General features: G+C 44.2%; 1 protein-coding gene across 1 annotated transcript in view; it reads right to left on the bottom strand.

Annotated features, from left to right (window-relative positions):
- The window catches only part of AVL9 (AVL9 cell migration associated), a 91,223-nt gene that overhangs the window by 28,672 nt on the left and 50,222 nt on the right, over positions 1 to 12,329 (bottom strand). The window contains exons 5-7 of the mRNA XM_063450634.1: positions 7,817 to 7,906; positions 2,507 to 2,573; positions 706 to 746 (exon numbers count right to left, since the gene is read on the bottom strand). Of these exons, the coding sequence (XP_063306704.1) occupies positions 706 to 746; positions 2,507 to 2,573; positions 7,817 to 7,906 (198 nt within the window). The remainder of the gene's footprint in view (positions 1 to 705; positions 747 to 2,506; positions 2,574 to 7,816; positions 7,907 to 12,329) is intronic.

Here is a 12,329-nt window from a genome sequence, read left to right as displayed (position 1 = left end):
TATTTTAGTTTTCGGCTTACTTACCACAGCAAAGGCGTGTGGTAGTTTTAGCACCACATATTATTGTATTAATTTTCTACATTGGTGCCTACTTGAACTGCATAAAAGTATCTCTAAATAGCAGATCTTGCGCTATATATTTTTTTATGATTCTTTATTTTTGTTGCGCAGATAAGTACGGCAGTGCTTGTATTGCCCCGACTTCATTTATTTTATTCCAGTTTTCATCTCTGCATTTATAACTGTAATATAATTTTTAAATTATACACTCTAGAAACCATGATCACTTCAGATTACTGAAAATGTTACAGTGCCAGAGTACCATTCGTGAAGTCTTATGTTAGGCCAAATAGGGCTTAAAAGGAAAGCTCTTAGCTCTGAATTAAAGCCAGCAATTACAATTTCAGACTCTCAGAACACATAGCATTGTAAATATGCTCCCTTTAGGAAAGAGGCATTTGAAAGTCCCCTTACATCCGTACTGACATACCAACAGACTGGTATGAGTTCGTATAAAGAATGTGTAATTGCAGGCTCTTTTATGGAAACTCCATTTTGTGCAAATATAATACTGCACTCTGACACCATAATCACTTCAATTAGCTAATGTGTATATGGTGACAAGAGTATCCCTCTAAATCAAAAAAGCACATAGAACAAAATATTGGTTCAGTAGTGGCCAAATAAATATACAAAGTGCAATACCTTATGCCTAAACTGTAAGACGAGGTCCCGAGGTGACAGACCTGTGTGAAAAAAAAAGTTACATGAAATATATTTTAGGTAAAAGTGACAGAAACATAGGATTTTGCGTATAAATAGTGTGCACATGTTTGCAGTGATCCTTATGTACAAAACAGTTACTCCACCTTTTATACATTAGTGGCCTTTATACATATGTCTGAAAATGAACACAGTGTATTCATTTTATAAAGGTTTACAACATTAGGCAAACAATGGCATTGGTTCTATCAAGGCCAAAGCAGTCTAAGAACCAAGAACAGAAACATTAGTCATGAGAAAAAAAAAACAAAAAAATAAAATAAAAACTAAAATCAACAAAATGATTATGTATAAAAGGAAACAACTCTCATCTGTATTGACTTGATATGCCAAACATAATAAATTGCAAAGAGGGCCAATTGCACAAAAGTCAAAACAGAACAGACACTTTAAATTAGAGTTGCTGAATACCATTAAAGGACCACTCTAGTGCCAGGAAAGCATACTCGTTTTCCTGGCACTAGAGTGCCCTGAGGGTGCCCCCACCCTCAGGGACCCCCTCCCGCCCGGCTCTGGAAAGGGGAAAAGGGGTTAAACTTACCTTTTTCCAGCGCTGGGCGGAGAGCTCTCCTCCTCCTCTCCGCCTCCGATCCTCCCCGTCGGCTGAATGCGCACGCGCGGCAAGAGCTGCGCGCGCATTCAGCCGGTCACATAGGAAAGCATTCATAATGCTTTCCTATGGACGCTTGCGTGCTCTCACTGTGATTTTCACAGTGAGAATCACGCAAGCGCCTCTAGCGGCTGTCAGTGAGACAGCCACTAGAGGATTAGGGGGAAGGCTTAACTAATTGATAAACATAGCAGTTTCTCTGAAACTGCTATGTTTATAAAACAATTAGTTAACCCTAGCTGGACCTGGCACCCAGACCACTTCATTAAGCTGAAGTGGTCTGGGTGCCTAGAGTGGTCCTTTAAGGTACAGCCTCAAAATTGAACATTGTGACCTAGTTTATAAAATAAAATTAGTTGTTGTTTGCCATTTTTTCTTCAACTGGTTATAGTTTTAATTTTAGAAACAGTCACCTTGAACCAGTGTATCTGTTGGCAAATGTTAATAATAATAATGGTATGGGAGGCTATGTAATGGCATTTGGGTCTTTTTCCACTTTGGCTATTTTAGCCTTAAGCTTGAAATTCATTTCAGTTTGCTTTGATTTCCCAACAATAATCACATTACAAATTAATCCTTATAATGTTCCTATTTTAAAAAAAACTAAAGAAATGTCAGTGTTTTTCCATTTCTTCAACAGGACACACCATTTTCGTTAGCTACGAAGACAATAAGCCTTTGATTAAAATCTTATATACAGAACCTACGATAAAGATGCAAAATGTGCTGAAAATATAATTTTCAAATGTTATGATAATCCATCTTTAAAATTATAATATTAACTTAGACCTGGAAGAAAACAAGGACTTAAATATCGAACAAGTAAAAAATAAAATAAAAAATAATCACTATGGATTATAGAAAAACCATATTCAAAAATATAATAAATTCATAAGAAAAATTATACAAATGCTGCAAATGAGAGTTGTCTGTGAAAGGTTCAGCTGCAGGTGATGTTTTAAATCTTCACAATGACTCATCATAAAATACTATATGTGGCCACATGTTCTAAAAAAATCCTTTAACAGCAAGGCTTGCATGACAGACAATTAAAATGAAAGATGAAATAGGAAGTGACAGTTCTGTTTGCAGGATCAACAAAACATTATTTACCAAGATATAGTTGTGATCCTTCCAGTGCACTTCCGCCTAATGAGCCATTCATATGTTCATAGAGTTCCTTCAGAAAAAAAAAAAAAGTAGTAGGTTACTGGTGTGTGGATACGATTATATTTCTTGTTTAAAGCGGCACTGTCATGCCGAATTCCGTTTTTTTTTTAACCCCCCTCCCGCCTCAACTACATCCAATCGACCCCCTAGTCACCCCCAAATGCCCCTATGCCCCCACATTACCTATTTTTTATTCTTTATTTTCTGCCCCGATCTATATTCAGGGCGCCGCCATCTTTGTGTGGGTAGGTGAAGTCCCTGTGGGACACGTCATCTACCCACACTAGATAGCCCTGAGATTCCCGCACATGCCCAGTGAAACATCTGGACATGCGAACGGGAATTTCACCTATTCATTCATTCATCAGACAGACGAATGAATGAATAGAAAAAATCAGACGAACAAACTAACACTGAGTATCAGTGTTCGTTTGTTTGTTCGGTTTATTACAAGGAGGGAGCTACCGGCGTGCAGCTCCCTCCTTGCAATATGTAAAGACAGAAGCGGCAGGGAGCAGTGCTCCCCTCCACTTCATAAGCCCCCCAGGTCCCCTCCTCACTCTATGGGGGTCAATATGACCCCCATAATAGCACAAGGGAGATTAAAATCTCCCCAATGCCCCTACTCGCTATATCGCGAGTAGGGGCATGTCCACTAAACAGTGAGCAGCCTGTGGCTGCTCACTGTAAAAAAAAAAAAAAGGGTAATAAGGGGGGGACGGGGGGCCTACTGTCCTCCCCCGCCGGCCCCCACCCCTGGACGGCGGGTGGGGGCCATAATGGGAATGAGGGGGGACCTACTGTCCTCCCCTCAGGCCCCCACCCCTGGGCGGCGGGTGGGGGCCATAATAGTAATAAGGGGGGGGGACCTACTGTCCCCCCCCCCGGCCCCCACCCCTGGGCGGCGGGTGGGGGCCATAATAGTAATAAGGGGGGGGGGGGGACCTACTGTCCTCCACCCCCCCGCCCCCACCCCTGGGCGGCGGGTGGGGGCCATAATAGTAATAGGGGGGAACCTACTGTCCCCCCCCCCCCGGCCCCCACCCCTGGGCGGCGGGTGGGGGCCATAATAGTAATAAGGGGGGGGGGGACCTACTGTCCTCCAGCCCCCGGCCCCCACCCCTGGGCGGCGGGTGGGGGCCCTAATGGAAAAAAAGGGGGGGGGGGACCTACTGTCCTCCCCCCCGGCCCCCACCCCTGGGCGGCGGGTGGGGGCCATAATAGTAATAAGGGGGGGGGGATCTACTGTCCTCCCCCCCCCCTGGCCCCCACCCCTGGGCGGCGGGTGGGGGCCATAAAAGTAATAAGGGGGGGGACCTACTGTCCTCCCCCCGCCCCCACCCCTGGGCGGTGGGTGGGGGCACTAAGTAAATTCCCCCCCCCCCATCAAGGTGACTAGGGGTGCCCAAGCCCCTAGTCACCCACCCCCCACCCAAATAAAAAATGCCCCTACCTACCCCCCTCACCCTAAAAAATAGTGAGGGGGGAATAAAATTGCTAACCTGTAAAGTAAAATTAAACTTACCATTCGACGTCTTCTTTTTTCTAAAATCTTCATTTTTCAGCCCCAAAAAAGGCCAAATAAAAAACCATCATAGCCGTCGAACTAAAAATAAAATAAAAAACCCGAGCGCAAAAAAAAAAAACCCGACGAAAAAGAAAAAACCCGAGCGCACAAAAAAATAATCCATCTTCACCCATGGAGGGCTCCGCGCAGACTGGGCTCCGCAGGGCGGGGCAAGGCTTATAAAGCCTTGCCCCGCCCTGCAATTAGCCTAAGAACACTCTGATTGGTGGGTTTAAGCCAATCAGAGTGCTCTTTGTCATTTTACAAGCGTGGGAAAGTTCTTTGGAATTTTCCCACGCTTGTAAAATGACACAGAGCACTGTGATTGGATGGCTTGAAATCCATCCAATCACAGTGCTCTGTGTCATTTTACAAGCGTGGGAAAGTTCTTTGGAACTTTCCCACGCTTGTAAAATGACACAGAGCACTGTGATTGGATGGATTTCAAGCCATCCAATCACAGTGCTCTGTGTCATTTTACAAGCGTGGGAAAGTTCTTTGGAACTTTCCCACGCTTGTAAAATGACACAGAGCACTGTGATTGGATGGATTTCAAGCCATCCAATCACAGTGCTCTGTGTCATTTTACAAGCGTGGGAAAATTCCAAAGAACTTTCCCACGCTTGTAAAATGACAAAGAGCACTCTGATTGGCTTAAACCCACCAATCAGAGTGTTCTTAGGCTAATTGCAGGGCGGGGCAAGGCTTTATAAGCCTTGCCCCGCCCTGCGGAGCCCAGTCTGCGCGGAGCCCTCCATGGGTGAAGATGGATTATTTTTTTGTGCGCTCGGGTTTTTTCTTTTTCGTCGGGTTTTTTTTTTTTGCGCTCGGGTTTTTTATTTTATTTTTAGTTCGACGGCTATGATGGTTTTTTATTTGGCCTTTTTTGGGGCTGAAAAATGAAGATTTTAGAAAAAAGAAGACGTCGAATGGTAAGTTTAATTTTACTTTACAGGTTAGCAATTTTATTCCCCCCTCACTATTTTTTAGGGTGAGGGGGGTAGGTAGGGGCATTTTTTATTTGGGTGGGGGGTGGGTGACTAGGGGCTTGGGCACCCCTAGTCACCTTGATGGGGGGGGGGGAATTTACTTAGTGCCCCCACCCACCGCCCAGGGGTGGGGGCGGGGGGAGGACAGTAGGTCCCCCCCCTTATTACTTTTATGGCCCCCACCCGCCGCCCAGGGGTGGGGGCCAGGGGGGGGGGAGGACAGTAGATCCCCCCCCCCTTATTACTATTATGGCCCCCACCCGCCGCCCAGGGGTGGGGGCCGGGGGGGAGGACAGTAGGTCCCCCCCCCCCTTTTTTTCCATTAGGGCCCCCACCCGCCGCCCAGGGGTGGGGGCCGGGGGCTGGAGGACAGTAGGTCCCCCCCCCCTTATTACTATTATGGCCCCCACCCGCCGCCCAGGGGTGGGGGCCGGGGGGGGGGGGACAGTAGGTTCCCCCCTATTACTATTATGGCCCCCACCCGCCGCCCAGGGGTGGGGGCGGGGGGGTGGAGGACAGTAGGTCCCCCCCCCCCCCTTATTACTATTATGGCCCCCACCCGCCGCCCAGGGGTGGGGGCCGGGGGGGGGGACAGTAGGTCCCCCCCCCCTTATTACTATTATGGCCCCCACCCGCCGCCCAGTGCTCACTGCTTACTAGACATGCCCCTACTCGCGTTATAGCGAGTAGGGGCATATTATTTACTAATACCAAGTCATTTTTACTTGGTGTTAGTAAATTTGGCTGAAAGACCAATTTAGGTCTTTCAGCCTTTTAGTAGATAGCTCCCTGATACCGTGGGAATTGGGGAGTTATCTACTAAGCGGCTGCAAGATGCAGCCACAGCAATGAATAGGATCGGAGTTTCATTCATTTGAATGAAATTCCGATCCGAACAAAGTACCGAATTGCATCCTAACACCAATGGAGAAACAGTGCTCATTCTGTTAGGATGCAATTCGGCAGTTTTGCCGGCGTTCTGTCTAAGTGACAGGACTTTCGGCAATACTGACAGGAAGCATTGTGGGAACAGGGAGGAAAGCTAGGGATCATGGGAAAATTGCTCTGACCAGCGGAAATGAAGCACACTTTGCTCCTCCGCTGTTCAGAGCTGGTCAAGCGGAGGAATCCTCCATAAGACAGAGTCCCTACTTTGTCTTATGATTTTAAAGAAAACTAAAGAAGAATGGAAGAAAAGAATAACAGATCCCGAGAGAGGGGGAGAAGAGGAAGAGATTGAGGAAAGGTAAGTTCGGCATGACAGTGCCGCTTTAAATAAACATTCAGCTGTCATCAATAGGTTAATCAAACGCTTCTTAACTTAAACCAGATTTTAATGACCATTAATGTTCCATGCTTTAGAAGTACTGTTCAAAAACTATGAATGATTAAAATTCTTCCTTTAAATGAATGTATCAAAAGAGAGTTTTATTAAGGACTATAACTTTAAAACTCAATTTAGGGATACAGTCTCTCATACCTTCACTATGAGGTGTACACTCTTGGTCAAGTGATTTACACCCAATAGTAATCCCTGTCATCGTAGGTACAGTATAAGGAATATTGTTACTTATGTATTTTCCAGGAAAACATACACTATTATACCCAACAAATAGAAACACCAGTAAAATAATGAAAATATAGGAATAAGGGGGTAAAAATACTTTAAGAAGTTCATGCACATGGAGGAAATGCGTAGTGCTATTTTTTTTTTATTGATTTTATATATTGTGTTCAAATGGCTGTTTGACCTTTTTCCCACTTGGAATCCAGACTGTATGAGGAACCAGTGGAGTTAGTGATATGCTTGTATACATTTGAATCTTGTAAGTGTAATAAAGTATGGAGTACTTGTATTATTAAAGATGTACTCTATGTGTCTGTGGTTTCCTATTTTCCCTATATGATTTGGTATAAACTGAGAATCAAGAAAAATATATTCATTGATTTTTTTAAGGTCTTCTATTGATATTCCGTTTTTGAGTGCAATATAAACCCATTTCCATTTAATTTGAGTCTTAACTATGTTTAGCTTTTTATATTTGTAGATACTGGTGTGCTTATACATTTTCCTACATACTGTATATTTTTCAGATGAAGGATGGAGTTTAACCCTTAAGGACCAAACTTCTGGAATAAAAAGGTATATTATGACATGTCACACATGTCATGTGTCCTTAAGGGGTTAAAGGGACACTATAGTCACCCAGACCACTTCAGCTCAATAAAGTGGTCTGGGTGCTAGGTCCCCCAGGTTTTAACCATTCAGATGTAAACATGTTTACATTGCAGGGTTAATCCAACCTCTAGTGGCTGACTTCCCGACAGCCGCTAGAGGTGCTTCTGCAAAGCTGGATGCGAAATTTGCATCCAGCGTGCAGAACGTCCATAGGAAAGCATTGAGAAATGCTTTCCTATGGACTGTTTGAATGCGCGCGCAGCTCTTGCCGTGCATTCCGCTCCACTCGGGAGCTGACGTCGGCGGGGGTAGGAGAGGTCACCAGCGTCGAGGGAGGTTTTAACCCCTTCAGCGCTAAGGGAGGGGGACCCTGAGGTTGAGGTCCTTAGGATGCTATAGTGTCAAGAAAACGAGTTTGTTTTCCTGACACTATAGTGATCCTTTAAAATGTTCAATCAAATCATACAACACTAATTTAAGATGCACAAGGCTACCAAAGATGAGGTTATGTTTCATACCTTAAGAATAGATATTTGGGAAAAATCCTTTTCTTCAAAGTAGGCATGAGTAATAAGCTGGAGTTTTGCTTGAAGTAATCCATAGAGTGGCTTAGGAGAGGAAAAATGTTAAATGTTACTATGTTGCTGTTGAAAAAGCTTTGTTAAAAATTGAACATTTCTACCTGTTCATGGACTGGTAGTAAGGAACATGGGAAGTTTAAGAGCAAACTTTGTACTTTGGGCGACTTTAAAGAAAACATAGAATTTCCAATTATAACATGCTCTTAAATTAAAAATATATTGAAAAAACCCCAAAACAAAACAAACCACCAGAAAAACTTTGTTCTACCACAATGTAGCAGCACATATTAATGCACTTCTACTACACAGAACCAAGTTATATTTGATGTATTTATAGAAGTCTACTGGAATAAAATGTTACAGGGAAAAGTAATAACACACCTTTAGAACTATAAATACCAGATTTTACTAATGACACGGAGGCGAGTATTATGCAGCACTCTTTTTTTTTTTTTTTTATTTCCCTCAGCAGAAAACAAATATAACATTAAAAAAAATCATCAAACAACATATCTATCTATATATATTATATATACACACACACACACACACATATATGCATACATACATACACATATATAAAACAGAGATCAATCTTCCTAGTAACGGGAACAGCCAATCAGCATCCAGTCCTTGGCATAATAGGTGGTAACCATTAGATCACTTCCTCTTTCTTGCAATCCCGAACAGAAACAGAGCATCCAGAACCATGTAGAAACCAAATCTACAACAGGCAGCCAGTACGGAATCACCAACGTGACCTTGAAGTTAAGCTGTAAGATAGAAACAATATGGTAATATCCAAGCCGTAACTGGATGTATGCATCTTAATTTCCGCAAAATATACAACAATCATAATATATATATATCATATAATAGTATTCAAAACATTTGTAAAGGATTAACCTACATCCAATAGAATCTGTATAGACTTAACATGCATCGAGACAACAACTTACCCAGCCAGTATGTCAATTGGGAAGTGCGGGAGGGATAATACTCGCCTCCGTGTCATTAATAAAATCATGACTTTACCCCATGAAATAGTAAAATCTGGTAATTTTATTTAAACACGAAGGCTCCTATGATGCAGCTGTGAAATGATCATTCCAGCAAAATGTTGAATCGATTTAAAATAAAAATCTCAAAAAGTAGATTCTGATTACCAATCAGCAGCTCGCAAAATATCGTCTAATCAGCAGCCAAGTGCAGAAGCTTTAGAAGCCATAGCACCACGTGCAGAATGTGGAGAGAATACTGAAGTATCGACACCTGCTAGAGTCATAATACATTTAACCCAACGGGCCAACGAAGGAGAGGATACTGAAAGGTGTGGCTTGCGGAAGGAGATTAACAGCTGATGTTTCAGAGAATTCCATAAGGAAACAGTACAACTTTCATATTCCCGTAAATATGCCAATGGGCAGACGAGAGGTCTCTCTGGAAAGGCTGGGTAGAGAACAGACTTGGTCCTTCTAGAGAGGTCAAAAAGTACTCCTACTGGAGTAAAAGAACGGGCGTTCATGTCAAGAGCACGCACATCAGAGACTCTTTTGAATGATATGAGGCAAAAAAGCATGACTAATTTAGCGGAAAGTTGTTTGAGGAACAGCAATACATTGTCTGGCCAGGACTCCAGAAAGTTCAAGACAAAAGAAACGCCCCAGAGAAAAGAGTAACGAGGCAAAAAGAGGACAAGAAAAACACACTCTGCGAAGGAGGCGACAGACAAAGGGATGTCATGCAAAAGGGATACCCTCAATGACTTTATGTTCGGCGGAATGCGCAGAACGGTATAGGTTGACCGTGCGGTACGCTTCAAAAAGAGAATGTCATGTTCGGCAGGACTTTGGACCTCGTGCCTCCTAGATGGTTGATGTATCTGACTGCTGAAACACTATCTTCAGTAAGACTATGAATTGGGAGTGAGTTGGAGAGAGGCTGCGCACAGCAAAGGATCAGGCCAGAACCTCTAGGCAATTGATATGCCGTGTAGATTCTAGATCTGACCATATCCCTCCCATGGAGATATTTCCACAACCCGTACCCCAACTGTGTAAGCTGACATCTGATTCTATGGTCAGTTCTGGGTTGGTTCTGAAGATAGTGTGTCCATTCCAGGCTTCCATGAGGGGAAGCCACCAATGAAGTTCGTCTTTTGCCTCTTGGTCTAACATCACCTGTTGGTCTAACATTTGTAAGGTACTCCGCCTCTGAGGTACGAGGCCAGTAGTTGTTGAAGTGCCCGATAATGGAGAGGGCCTGACAATATGGCTTGGATGGAAGCAGCTAGGAGTCCAATTACTCGGGCCAAATGTTTGAGGGAGAGTTGTGGAGTAGCCAGCGTACGTCTGATTTCTTTTTTGATATTTACGAGGAATTTGATATGTTGGGAGGGAGCCAGCACAGATTTTCCCAGTTTATTAGGAAACCTAGGTGTGTTAGTAGCGTCAGAGTCATTGTTAGGTGTGTGTGGAGAAGACTGGCTGGCTGAGCCACGATGAGGATATCGTCTAGGTAGAGGATATGTCAGATACCCCGACTCCTTAATAGAGCAACCACAGGTTTTAATGATCTTGATGAATTACCATGGGGCCAAAGACAGTCCGAATGTGAGGCACCTGAATCTCGATTTTTGACCTTGCCATGTGAACTGGAGAAAATGTTGATGTTGCTCCGCTATAAGTACCGTGAGGTAGGCGTCCTGTAAATCTAATTTGGCCATCCAATCCGCTGGTTGGAGTAGGTCGCGAAGACAATGTACGTCTTCCATCTTGAAATGGTGGTAGGATACATAACTGTTCAGTTGTTTTAGGTTATGACTGGTCTAACCCCACCACCTTTTTTTAGGTACCAGGAATAGATTGTGACATAACCCGGAGTATGGGTCAGGATTTCAATGATGGCTTGTTTGTGCATCAGTTCTAGAATGTCCTTGGATACAACAATTTTCCTTGGGAAAAAACAATTTCTCTGGGAGGAGATGTTTGGACCGGGAATGATAAAACGTCTAATAACCCGACACGGCCTAAAAGTCCCAAGCATCTGATGTCAGATGCGACCACACTTGAGAAAAATGTATGAGTCTGTCCCCCCCACCCCCACTACCAGTAGGAAAAAAGGGGAAGTGTTGACACTTACCACAAGGTCGTCTTCCAGAAAGAGCTCCTCGAATGCCCCTGGCGACACAGGGTCTGCCGCTCTGCTGGAAAAATGCTGGTGCTGCCCTTTGCTCTTGGAAACCAGCTTGTCCCAAATAGGAGCCTCGGTTCAGTCTATAAGAACCTCTTTGTATACGGCCGGACAGACTGCTCCTTCCTCTTCTGGTCCCGGCAAAAATGTTGGGGTTAAAAATGTTTCTCATTATTTTGGCCTTTATCCAAAGGTGTGGACAAATGACCCCAAACTCTTTAACAAATGAGTAACCAAATAGTAACCCTCTAGCTTGAACACCTGGCTTGTTAAGAGCTAAATTGATTAGTTTAGGTTTGATTTTAAGCAAGATGGACTTGCGGCAGTCCGTAGCAAGGGCGGTATTTACATTGCCAACTAGGCAGATGATACGTTGGATCCAACCATGGATGGTGTCACAATCAAGATCCCAGTCGTCTTCAACCACATCAAAAACTTTGTCAGCAGGGCCCAATATGTCCAGGACCTTGTCCTGACAGTGGGTCAATGAAAAATCCAAACCGTTTGAGTTTCCATCTAGTTTCCCCCCAAAACGTAACAATTTTATGATCCACAACTGGCGTTTTACATGCATTATCAGGGACCATAGTGTGAGGGCATTCTGCCTGCAACTTGTTCCGTGTTGCCTTGTCCAAAGGTTTACGCACTCTAGAGTCGATGTACCTCGCTACATGCTCCAAAGGGCACCACTCTGCTGAACGTGGGTGTCTCAATTCTTCTGAATCAAACAGGGGAAAACCCAGAGGATCCAGGATTTTCTTGCTGTCACCAGAGCCCGACACACTTACCTGGGCCCCAGAAACCGTAGCGGGGAAGGTGCTACGGGAGGAAGCGGTTGCCTCTCCCCCTGCACTGTCGGAGTCTGGTTCAGACTGATCATCTGAGGCGTCCATTATGGACCCATCACTCTCCTCCTCAATATTGCTTTCGCCTGCTTCCAAAGTCTAGCTGATTTTGCGCTCCATCCGTGACAGCAGGAAGGCTGTCTGTCAAGTCTATTTTGGAGGAATGTTTAGACTTGGCCGTAGCTTTACAGCCTTGTGGAACCGGTGTTGGTATGGATGCAGTCGACAGGGTAGTCTGCTGGGAAGACTGTTGAGCCTGTAATAAGGCTTGAGTAAAGGTGTGTGACAAAAAGTCGACATCATGCCCATAGCAGACATCAAAGTCTGTGTCATAGACCTGGACACTGAGGTGTTCAAAGGGAGCAAAATTTCACCAAATGTTGAAATTTCGTGTAACTAACACGAACGGTTGT

This window comes from Pelobates fuscus, chromosome 4 (assembly GCF_036172605.1).
Source record: "Pelobates fuscus isolate aPelFus1 chromosome 4, aPelFus1.pri, whole genome shotgun sequence".
NCBI classification, from domain to species: Eukaryota; Metazoa; Chordata; class Amphibia; order Anura; family Pelobatidae; genus Pelobates; species Pelobates fuscus.
This window is presented reverse-complemented; position numbering and strand designations above follow the sequence as displayed.